The sequence below is a fragment of the Penicillium paradoxum genome, assembly GCF_028828445.1.
Source record: "Penicillium paradoxum strain IBT 22861 chromosome Unknown utg000005l_segment0_segment0, whole genome shotgun sequence".
NCBI classification, from domain to species: Eukaryota; Fungi; Ascomycota; class Eurotiomycetes; order Eurotiales; family Aspergillaceae; genus Penicillium; species Penicillium paradoxum.
The window spans coordinates 2,217,577-2,229,209 of record NW_026643183.1 but is presented as its reverse complement, the minus strand read 5'-3'; the positions used below and the strand labels follow the sequence as shown (position 1 = coordinate 2,229,209).

The window sequence follows — 11,633 nt, the reverse complement described above, 5'->3', positions numbered from 1 at the left end:
TAACAGACCAGGGCTGACCGATGAGACAGGCCCAGTTGGTGGAGCCAAGCGTAGGTACGGTTTCCCCCATATGCTGCCATGTGTATGGCAAAGCCATGCGATATCGTGGCATGGATACCAGAGTGCAACATGTTGGGTCCTAACGATTCATTCAGATCTCACTGAACACATCTAATTGCCCATATCGGCCACCTGTTTTACGGCGATGTATCTATTTTGTCGGGTTTCGCCTAGCCCGTAAGCGATGCCGTTAGACACGGGCTAGAAGGATCATGACATTCTGCGCTGGCCAGGACCCGGAATAGTGAAGTCTTGGCTGGATTAAAAAAAAAGAAAAGAAAGACAAATAATAAATCATATCATAAATTATAAATCACAAAATCATAAGCAATATAATCCAAATACCAAAGGCCATATGAAACCAGTGGGATGATCGAAGATGGGGGATCTCGGCAATTGAAACAAAGGGAACGAGGAATTGAAAATTACCCGGATGGTCCAGGTATCACGTATAACGGGTAACCATCGCCCTGTCTTCCGCAATACCTGCAAATACCAAATACCCCGTACTGGTATCTGGTATCTTGTACGAGACATGTTCTCCACGCCAAGGTCTGGACCTGACAACCTACATACCTAGGTAGGTAGGTAGGTAGGTAGTGTGTATTGCGTTGTATGGACGAGGTGGTCTCCGATGAAGTGGACTCTCATAAGAGCCCCAAAGGCCGCAGAGTCCACTCCGAGTTAAGGCCTTTGCATTCCTAATGCAATGCGTTGTCCTCGGAGCTTTTCGTCCTGTCATGGCGTTCATTCCATGTCTTAGGTGGATTGCCTTGACTTTGCTTTTTTCCTTGCTTTTTTTTCCTTCGATTCTCATGGTTATTTTTAACCCAAAGGCAAAAAGGAAAAAGGACAAAGGACAAAAAAAGAAAACATTCAGCATGACACGCTGCAGACTTTTCCCCTGGCCCTGCCAAGCTCAATGGTTGACCAATAATATACCCTGGCAATAGGAGGCCACACTCCATGTACCTGCGATAGGTATGGCGCCTTCGGACGTCTTCACCTTTCCAAGTACGGAGTAGTCGGATCCCAAGACCAGATGAAGTGGAATTTGCCCTAATCTAGTGAAGACACGCCACATGGAGCCTCGTATGGGCCAAAGTGAGAATTTAGATCCGTGCGAGATACTCTCGGTATTAATTTAACACTGAAAAAGCCACTAGACACAAAAGGCGATAGGCCTTGGAGCCCTGGCTAGCTCCGAAGGGGGTTTGATCCGCTATAAAGACGATGATCAATGCACTTGTGGGTAAACACTACGCAGGCTAATTCCGTTCGTTCTGGTATACCCGTATCGCATTCCCTAGCTGTCAGTCGTTAGTCCTGCAGACGTGCATATTGTGTGACCCTCCCCATCAAAGTACCTGGGCAAGATCAAGATGGTTGCCGTCCCAGTGTGGGCCTTGAAGGTCGGCTGTTTCTGGGGCTTTATAACTTGCGACACTGCCCCTGGTGTTTGGCCTGATCACAAACCGACTGTCATTGCCTACCATCCCCCGACCTCGACTCCAACCTCAACTGCTACTAGTTCTGCTAGTACCACTGTTGGTGTGAGCTCGACGACGATCGTTACTTCGGCACCTTCGTCGACCCCCTCTGTCTCGGTTACTTTGTCTGTGTCTGACTCTACCTCTATTGGTAGTGGTTCAAGTACGGTCACTGCATCGAGCACCACCTTCGTTACTGTTACCTCATCCAGCTCCGGCTCCTCGGGCTCTTCTTCGGCTTCTACTTCCGGTTCTTCTACGGGCTCAGTGACTGTCACTGTTCCTACCGGTTCTTCAAGCACCCCTGTCCAGAGTGGGTCTTCTTCCGTCTCATCGGGCTCTTCATCCAGCTCTGTGACTTCATCTTCCGGTACTTCGACCAGCTCGTCTACCCCACCAACCTCTAGCAGCGTGACATCGACGCCTAGTACAAGTTCTACTTCGTCGTCGGTCATCTCCTCTTCGACTTCCTCGTCGTCAACTGTCTCTCCTTCTTCTTCTTCTTCTTCTTCTTCTTCTTCTTCTTCTTTTTCTTCTTCAGTTGTCTCATCTACGCCTAGTTCCTCGAGTGCTACTGTGACTACTACCACCATGTCGTCCAGTATCTCGGTCTCACCTACTGCCTCTGCCACCCCTATCATTAACGCCGCCGTTGCAGCCAACATCCTGGTCATTGCCAGAGATGATGCTGCTGCAAGCGTGGCCAGCTCTGGCCTCAATGGATACGGCATTCCATTCACCACTCTGATTGTCCCCTCTGGTGGTGCCACTCTTCCCGATCTCAATGGCACCGCTGGAGGAAACTTCGGTGGTATTGTTGTTGCCGCCGAAGTCAGCTATGACTACGGTGACGCAGGCTTCCAAAGTGCTTTGACCACCGATCAGTGGAACCAGCTCTATGCTTATCAGATCGAGTATGGTGTCCGTATGGTGCAATATGATGTCTTCCCCGGTCCCAAATACGGTGCTTCTTCCATCGGTGGATGCTGCAATGACGGCATTGAACAGCTTATCTCCTTCACCGATACCAGTGATTTCCCTACAGCTGGCCTCAAGACTGGCGCTGGTGTCAGCACCAGTGGTCTGTGGCATTACCCTGCGACTATCAGTAACACTACCTCAACCAAGAAGATTGCTGGCTTTGGCATTGCCACAGGCTTCCCTACCGACAGTGTTGCTGCCGTCATCAATGATTTCGATGGACGTCAGCAGATGGCATTCTTCATCGGCTTTGACACTGTTTGGAGTTCCACCTCTAGCTACCTGCAGCACGCATGGATTACCTGGATTACTCGCGGTCTGCACGCTGGATACCGCCGTGTCAACCTCAATACCCAGATCGATGACATGTTCCTAGCGACCGAAATTTACTTCCCCGGCGGGCAAGAGTTCCGTGTTCGTGCCTCGGATATGGTTAACATTGCCTCATGGACTGACGAAATCAATGCCAAAATGCCCGCTGGCAGTTCTTACTTCGTTGAAATTGGCCACAACGGTAACGGAAACATCGAGAACTCTTCCGATAGCTCAGACGCTGGCTGGAGCGCTTGCGGAGGTGCTATTGACTACGACTCACCCCCTGATACCGAGCTTGAGTGGATGAAGCCTATCGGAACTGGCACTAATCTCTGGCCCGATGTTCCCACTACTTATGACTGGACTGCTACTTGCACTGCTATGGATGAGCTCCTTGCCTGGTGGACTACCGAGAGCAACCTTAACAAGTTTGGCCACATCTCCCACACATTCACTCACCAGGAGCAGAACAATGCTACCTACAGCGATGTCTTCAAAGAGATTAGCTTCAACCAGGCTTGGCTCAAGGCTGTCGGTATTGACCGGGCTACCAAGTTCACTTCCAACGGTATCATTCCTCCTGCCATCACTGGTCTGCACAACGGTGACGCTCTTCGTGCTTGGTGGGAGAACGGCATCACCAACTGTGTTGGTGACAACACTCGCCCTGCCCTCATGAATGCCGCCAACAACATGTGGCCTCTCTTCACCACTGTCGCCGCCAACGGTTTCGATGGTCTGCAGATCAACCCTCGCTGGGCTACTCGGATTTACTACAACTGTGACACTCCTGACTGCACTACTGAGGAATGGATTAACACCTCAGCTGGCGCCGGTACATTCCAGGATCTCCTCGAAGTTGAGAAGGGCGACACCATGCGCCACCTCTTCGGTCTCTTCCACGACGGTTACATGTTCCACCAGGCAAATCTCCGAAACATTGATCTTGACCCAATCACCATCAACGGTGTCACCAAGAAGTACTCTATCATGCAAGCTTGGGTTGAGACCCAGGTTCAGGAATTCGTCCGCCTGGCTAACTGGCCCATCATCACTCTCACCCACCAGGAGGTAAGATCAATTACTTTCAGCCTCTTCATACTCTCTCGATCATTTGCTAACCCTCTTCATAGATGTCCGCTTCCTTCCTTGCCCGTTTCAACCGCGACAAGTGCGGCTACTCTCTGAGATACGCCACCAACAACAATAAGATCACTGCCGTCACTGTGTCTGCCACCGGTAACACCTGCGCTGAACCTATCCCTGTGACCTTCCCCGTTGCTCCTACCAGCACCCAGGGCTTCGCTACCGAGCAGCTCGGTGCTGATCCTCTGACCGTCTGGGTCAAGCTCTCTGGCTCTCCCGTCACCTTCACTCTCTCTACCCCCATCTCGTTGTAAGAGCCTCTGAAAATGATTGCTCTATCCTCATCTGGCAAGTTCATATACTTTTCGGGTCTTGTTGATCACCCATCAATTTCATTTTATCTTGTGGATATCTTTTCTAGGTGTCAATAATGGCTTTTATATATGAAGCAAAATATGTGAACGAAAGAACTTCTTGCATTTTCTGTTGATACGAAGAATGAATACTATACTTGTTAATGCCTGATGTCAACTACAATGATAGGAGAATATGTAATTTGATTTTCATTTCTTGAGATAAATCCACATACCCTCTATCGTGGTCGACAACGCAGCCGGCAAGGATCATTCAGTGCTATGCCGTAACCTTCCTAAAGAAGAATGAGGCCATCACCCTCAACACCACGCTTTGATATTCTGTCTGGCAATCTGACCTCAGCGCGGGGCACTGCCATCCATGCCGTGCTGCAGGTCCGAGGTAACGTCCACGATGCTGTATGAGCCACCAGACGGCACACAAGTGTGCGCTCATTATTCGATTCCGCCCACTCAGTGCAGTGTGGAAAATATATCCCCTGCATTGCGCAGAACCCGAAGAGAAACAACTCTCCGACGCCAAGCCATCAAAAGTCAATCTTGGCAAAAGGAAATCACCTCATAGATCGCATCTAGACCCAAGTCCGAAAGCAATATAGTCCATCTAGGGCCTGCCATCGCAGGCCGTGTCTTGATGACCGCACTCTACCACCCTACCATGCCACGCTACTATCCCGGCCTAACCAAGGACCGCGAGGCTCGCGATTGATGCCGCGCCAAGGGCTTCGGAGAAATTCGATCGTGTCTCGGAAGTCGGAAACCAGTGGATGTACTCCAACTGCTAGACTGGATCGGGCAATGTCTGAGATGTTTGCATGTACATAATCCTCCGTACTCCCTACCTGTCCAGTCGATACCATGCAGGCTGCATAGTGGAATCGTATACCAGCCCAACGCCACGGTTGCCTATAGCGGGAGCTATACGATGCTCGCCTATGCACCAACGACCTCGTTCACTCAATTAGGCCTCGAAAGGAGGCTGCTTTCCTCAATTGGGATACTCAGCCGCAGAATGGCACCATGTCGGGGATATCCGCTAGTGCCTTTTCTGAGCACTTTAGCCATTCGGCCTCGGATTTAACGGGCCCAACCTGGTCAGCATGTCCTATATACCTAACCCCTTGTACTTACGATGTATATCATGTATGAAATACTCCGTACCCTGGCTGGGGGTTGACTCGGCATTGAGCACGTCACTGCCGCCCGATACTTTTCTTTTTATACTTCCGAAGGCGTTTTTCTCGTACTTGTATATTTGCACTAACCCGGGTCAGGCAACAATGACCAGACCGTGGAAAGAATACGAGAACCATCTACCTAGCGTGCATTGTCGGTGACGTTCTGAATCAGAACGTCATGAAATAGGTCAAGCGCGAAAGTGGTGATGAGGTGTCCAACGGTCAAGTTTAGGAACCCGTTAAGCGCGAACTTGGTGAGAGGCTCGAGCTCTTGGATTCCACAATTCAGGGCCGAAAGCGAAATTAATGATCTCGTATAGAGTCAGGATCGTAATTGCCCAGTCCCGCGATCCCGTCTCAGTAAGCGGGTGTGGCGTCCAGCACCGGCCCGGGAAGGGGAGAATCAGGCGATTGGGTTGTCAGAGACGATGTATATTGTAGATCCACACGCCGATCGGGCTTAGTTTGCTTGTTGCTTCTCGGTTTCTTTCCTAGCGACATCGGCTCTTTTGACATCAAGCGTTATACGGAGTACGTACCAGGGTGAAGCTGGAAACGAAGTGGTACAATTTCAATACAATATAAGCCAATGATTGAAATGGTACTCCGTACGGAGTCACATTCTGTAGTGACATTTAGCGTGTCGATTTTAAATCCGAATGTCGACATTGAACTCTTGCTGCACATAAGCATCATTCAAGCGAAGTTTTCAAAACATCAGATGACAGATATCCCTGTCTTCGACCAGGGGCGGACAACTCAGCAGTGATAATCCTCTCACCCGAACAGCCGGTGATTCGCACGGACTGATTTTTAAATCGACTGATCATCAAGAACTCGACCTGATTCAGCCTTCGGAGGCCCAATTAGTTAGGGCTAGCGCAATACCGCGCCGTCTTTGCGAGGTTTCTCGGGTTGTTTGCAAAAACAGGACCTTTCTCGGGTTACGGTAATATTACCAGATATATCCATGTAAAATACACCCCGTACCCATGGTTGTGACGGCTAAATCGGACTCGATTTTGCGATTCTAGACACCTAAGGCTAAGACGCTTGCCAGCGCATGCATCTTTCCCTCGGATTATTGGCAATGTTCCAGATCAGAAAATTCGCTTCGTTATGGTATCCTGACATTGTCATGAATTTCTCTTCGGGGGGTTACTGTTGGGTCACGATGGACGCCAGATGACCATTCAAAAGCTTCATAGTAGTTTGTTCGCCCTAAGCTCACGGTATGTCGGCCGTTCGCGGTAGCCAAGCCCGAACATGGTATAGTCATCCGTTGAGCGAAAGGAGATTTGCCGGAGCCTTGTGTCTATTTTGGGCGACAAAGTAGCCTACGGTGGCTCTACTGCATACTAGGAACCGCCGTCGCATGTTTTGTTGGCCATATTGTCCCTGGCGATTTGAAATCCGACTGGCCCCCTGAGCTGTTGTGGCTGCCCCATGTCACGCGATTTCTTTCATTTGCACTTTGTACGGAGTAGCCATTGCCTACCCAACAGCATCGGTATTGGGAACGGATATAACATCGGATTGCGAATATCGAGATCGGCTCCGATCACATTCCAACAGGATCAACAGTGGTTCCACCACCTTATTTTCGCCTAATGGCAGTGGCCCCGAAATTGTAGTCCCAAGTGGCTGTGCTTGGCATCCAGGCTTCCTCATTTTCCCCTGCGACTTTGGTCTATGTTCCACCTTGCTCTTTCAAGTCTACTCGGGACATAGACAAGGCGTTTTCTAGCTGAACTTTGCTTTTCCTAGGGTGACATCCAGTTCTGCTGTACGGAGTACCCGAGGGGATCCCCACGCCCCAGCCCCGTCTGGCGCTCAATCTGGACCCTGTCGGTTTGAGCTTAAAGATGCCAATCTCCCGATCTAGTGCCTGCTGATCTTTACGTCTCTCGTTTTTCGTTTTTCTTTTCTCTTTCGTGCCCATACCCCCCCTTAGAAGCAAAATATCCCACAGAGACTACGCTTGATCTCACCACTATATTACAAACAAGCCACTAAACTCTTCCCCCGCTATTGTCTCTCTCTCCAATCTACCCCCATGAGCGCAAAATCTGGCTGGTGGGCCTGGTCCACTAAGAAGAAGGTCCTTGTCTTGGGAACTATCGCTCTGGTGGTCATTGGATTAGGTGTCGGTCTAGGTGCCGGACTGGGAATCGGCCTCAAAGGCAGCGGAGACGATGATAATGACAACGAAACCGGAAGTGGCGGTACAAACACAACCACTCCAACCACTCCAACCACCCCCACCAACACAACCGTGAAATGGCAGCCTGCCGTTGGCACTAAATGGCAGATCGTCCTGAAGACCGATAAAGTCATCACCTCGGTAGACGCGCCAGTCTACGACATCGATCTCTTCGACAACACTAAAGCCTTCATCGCCGACCTTCAAGCCGAGGGTCGCAAAGTCATCTGCTACTTCTCCGCTGGCTCGTACGAGGACTGGCGCGACGACGCCGACGACTTCGACAAAGCCGATCTCGGCAAGGACCTCGAAGGATGGGCCGGCGAGAAATGGCTGAATGTCAAGTCTAGCAACGTGCGCAAGATCATGCAGGAGCGTCTTGATGTCGCGGTGGAAAAGGGCTGCGACGGTGTCGATCCTGATAACACCGATGGATATGATAATGAGAATGGACTCGGTCTCACTGAGGATGATGCTACTGACTACGTCAACTGGCTGGCTCGGCAGGCTCACAAGCGAGGTCTCTCGGTTGGATTGAAGAACAGCGCTGCTATTATTTCCTCTGTTATTGATAACATGCAGTGGTGTGTCAATGAGCAGTGTGCTCAGTATGATGAGTGTGATACATACGAGCCTTTCATCGATGCCGACAAGCCTGTCTTCCAGATCGAGTACCCCAAGGGTGATAATACCAACGACAACAAGTCTGTGTCGACCAAGCAGGCGAACTCAGCTTGCACTGCTTACAAGTCCGGGAACTTCTCGACGGTCATCAAAAACATGGATTTGGACAATTGGGTCCAATATTGCCCTTGATGTTTTGAAATTTGTGCTTAGAACGAGCGCGACCCTGTCTAATTGGAAATTTGCACTGCATGTATAAATAATGAGATTTACTTTTGGTCCATCCTTCAAGGCTTCTTCCCTCTCCGAAGTATCAGCGCTAATTGAGCAGGTACGAGTTGATCGAACAAGTGGGAGCCGATTGAACAAGTAAATGGGCAAGTCGCTACGAAGTGCATGACGCTTAGATATCCCATGACCCCTGAAATGCAGCTGCACTCTGTCATCGTCAACACTTGACACCTTTGCACACAAGCAACTTCCCTCCGCGTCCCATTCATCCACGTCGTCAAAAATGTCCCATTCGGCTACCATTGCCTTCAATTGATGAGACAATAACAAGAGAACCACGGAACAAGCAACCCCAAGTCCAACGAAGGGGAGACTAAAAGCGCCTTGCTTGGAAACACCAGCACGCCCATCACATCATCGCCATTTTCTGCCTGGATTGAACAAGGTTAGGCTTTCAAGTCAGCCAGCATCTTTGGGTCCCAGGGTTTACAGTAAACTCAACACCTAAGCAGTCATAGACTCCATACTATTAGCCTTGGTGCTGGCACTATTGCCAGCCTAAATGATGAACACATTCACAAAAGAGCCATCAAACCGCGCCATCGTCGGCTCAAAGTTCTCGTGTTTCTAGCGCCTTCTCATCACCACTGCTTATTGAGCACGGTGGCTGTAACCTGCCACTAGTGCTTGGTCCAATTCTCCGAAATTTCCGCGTGTCCGGAATATTTTCTCGCAAGGCTGGGGAGACTGGAAAATGGGTGTGCGGCCACTGCTCCGTATCCGGAGTAAATGCGTATCAAGTCTCGGGTTTTGCGCCGATTCAGGCATCCGGCAATAGCTCTTTTGTTTTCCCGCTCCTGGTATTTTTATTCCAAATATCTTTCTAAAGTTGAACCCCATGTGGCTAGTCGCTTTGTAGGGCTGGCAGGGGCTGAGGTTTGTTTACCTAGGTACCACCAGCCAAACCGGACATTATCCTTGCCGATTGCTATGTTGCCACCCAAGAATGAGAAAATTTCCTTCTTTGCCATAAAACAGAGCATTTACCACGACGATCTCGACGGCATGAGCCGCATTTCTAGTGCGTTGAGCGGGGATGAGAGACAGAGGAAAATCTGTTACATATAGAACAGTGTCCGTCCGTCTTGGCCCATCTTGGCAGATGCATTGGCCTCTAGATCGAAGCTTTGCTGGTTCCTGATTGGGCAAGTTCGAGAGGTTCGAATCTTGTTTGAACCCGTAATTTTCGATTCGCCATGTGTTTGGCGGGTAGACCTTCCATGGTTCCCTGTAATTTTCAGCCTTGTTTCAATTCCATTTCCAGGTACCGGGGCAAGAGACGGGTATTGAATTTGTAATTTTCAGCTCTCTGTCAGGTATCCGGGTATGTACCTGTATATATGTAATCTCAGAGTGTATTTTCCGCCATTGACCTGTTGAGAATGGAGTTGACATGTCAGAAATCCTAATATTGGGGGTATGTATTCGGTTCCCCCATCGCCCTTACAGAAATGCCGGGCTGAATTCTGAAATCGCACGCAGTGAGCCAAGATAAGTCTGCGACACCGGTCTATTCTTACCGAGAACTCAATGGGCCAGAGTCTAGAGGCTGATTTGGTTTAGTCTCAACCCCAATTCGACACAGTAGCGTTGCATGAAAAGAAGTACAATGTCTCGCAGCCGATCTGAATACAATGACCGGTGAGGATGGGAAATTCTAGGTCGACGATAACTCCGGAGTGGCTGGTAGCATGGTCTTCTGCAGTCTCTTCGCTTTTTCTTTTTTTTTGCCCCTGCTTTTGGATCCCCGTCCTCAAAGTTTGCTATACCCACTTTCCCCAAACAAGCTATGCTGCCCGGGTCACAAAAAAAAAGCAACCAAGGGGAATGGGGCACTAAGATCGGCTGCCCGAGTGGTTCTCCCGGGCGGATCTACCCTCGTTTCCCCTCGCGAACCTATGGGTTGTGTGGCAACGGATCCTCGGGTAGAAGTGCCATCCACTGGGTTTGCCTGGAGTACTAGTCTCTAGACATAAATCTCTGAACGGAGTACGGAGTACTCAGAGAGAAGGGAAACTAGCCCCCGAAGCTAGAAAAATGAGGTGTTTTCACGAGGAAATAGTCAACTCTTGGCACCGGCCATCCTAAGCGAGCATTTCTCCGCCGTCTCCCATTTCAAGGTTCCGTGGTTGACTGCAGGGAAAGTCAACACCCTCGATTCGATTATCCGAGTTGGGACGGTGGCTTTGCAAAAAACTGCAGGGCGAAGCGAACATGCGAACTCATCGAACTTGAATGCACGCGAGGCGAAACCCGTTCGCCGAAAATTCAGATCTCGACGTGTCCACCCCTGCAGGTTCCGAAGTGCAGCCATTCCCTCGCGAGTGCCTTTGTTATTTCTCACAATGCCGATCTCTGGGCTTTTGTGCAAATAGCGCCTTCATAATTGTACTTTGCACTATTGATCGACTAGCTCGTCGTCTGGAAGTAGTTATGATCGTCTAGTTTAAGCTCGATAGAGTAAAGCCATGTCCGAGTAAGATAATATTGACGGATAGTTCCAATTTATGGGCTTACAGCATACAACTAGTTCATTGCAGCTACCCAATACTAACCTGTATCTAAGAGATAGATCGACAATCCTTTCAGCCATGCATACGGAGTACTCCGTGGTCGCTGTCCTGTTTGTCCCGAACTACCCGGCCATGCCACGAGGTAGTGGCTTCCGCCACCGGCGGTCAACATCAGGGGTGCGATCTAAGTGATAGATAGTACCTTCAAGGTTGAAGAACAAGGATTGGAGATGTAGGATACTTCTACAACATGCATGTTGCATCAAACTGCCAAGGATCAGCCTGGTCTTTTTTCCTCAGCGGCATATCATGCATGCTATCTCATCTCCGGACAAAAGACCAATATTGCCCGCGACAGTAGTCATCAGGATCGCTCGCATTACGCCAGGGGCTGGAAGGTGGGAAATGGTGAAAGCTTCGAATTCGCTAGCTGTGCGTCATGTCTTGGTGCAACAACGTCCGACCTCGGCCTGGTTCCTGAAATATGACCGCGGTTGGAATAGGACAGGTCGAGTTCG

The 11,633-nt window shown here is 49.8% G+C and overlaps 2 protein-coding genes across 2 annotated transcripts; both read left to right on the top strand.

Annotated features, from left to right (window-relative positions):
• Nucleotides 1–1,442: 1,442 nt before the first annotated feature.
• On the top strand, nucleotides 1,443–4,246 carry agd3 (putative extracellular serine-rich protein; the record flags this gene model as incomplete). The annotated part of the gene is made up of 2 exons (XM_057176895.1): nucleotides 1,443–3,917; nucleotides 3,980–4,246. 2 exons carry the CDS (start codon nucleotides 1,443–1,445, stop codon nucleotides 4,244–4,246), a joined length of 2,742 nt encoding a protein of 913 aa, XP_057031197.1.
• A 3,294-nt stretch (nucleotides 4,247–7,540) lies between these two features.
• On the top strand, nucleotides 7,541–8,503 carry N7457_005850 (endo alpha-1,4 polygalactosaminidase; the record flags this gene model as incomplete). Its single annotated transcript, XM_057176894.1, has 1 exon — nucleotides 7,541–8,503. The coding sequence occupies one exon, from the start codon at nucleotides 7,541–7,543 to the stop codon at nucleotides 8,501–8,503; it is 963 nt and encodes a 320-aa protein (XP_057031196.1).
• Nucleotides 8,504–11,633: the final 3,130 nt, after the last annotated feature.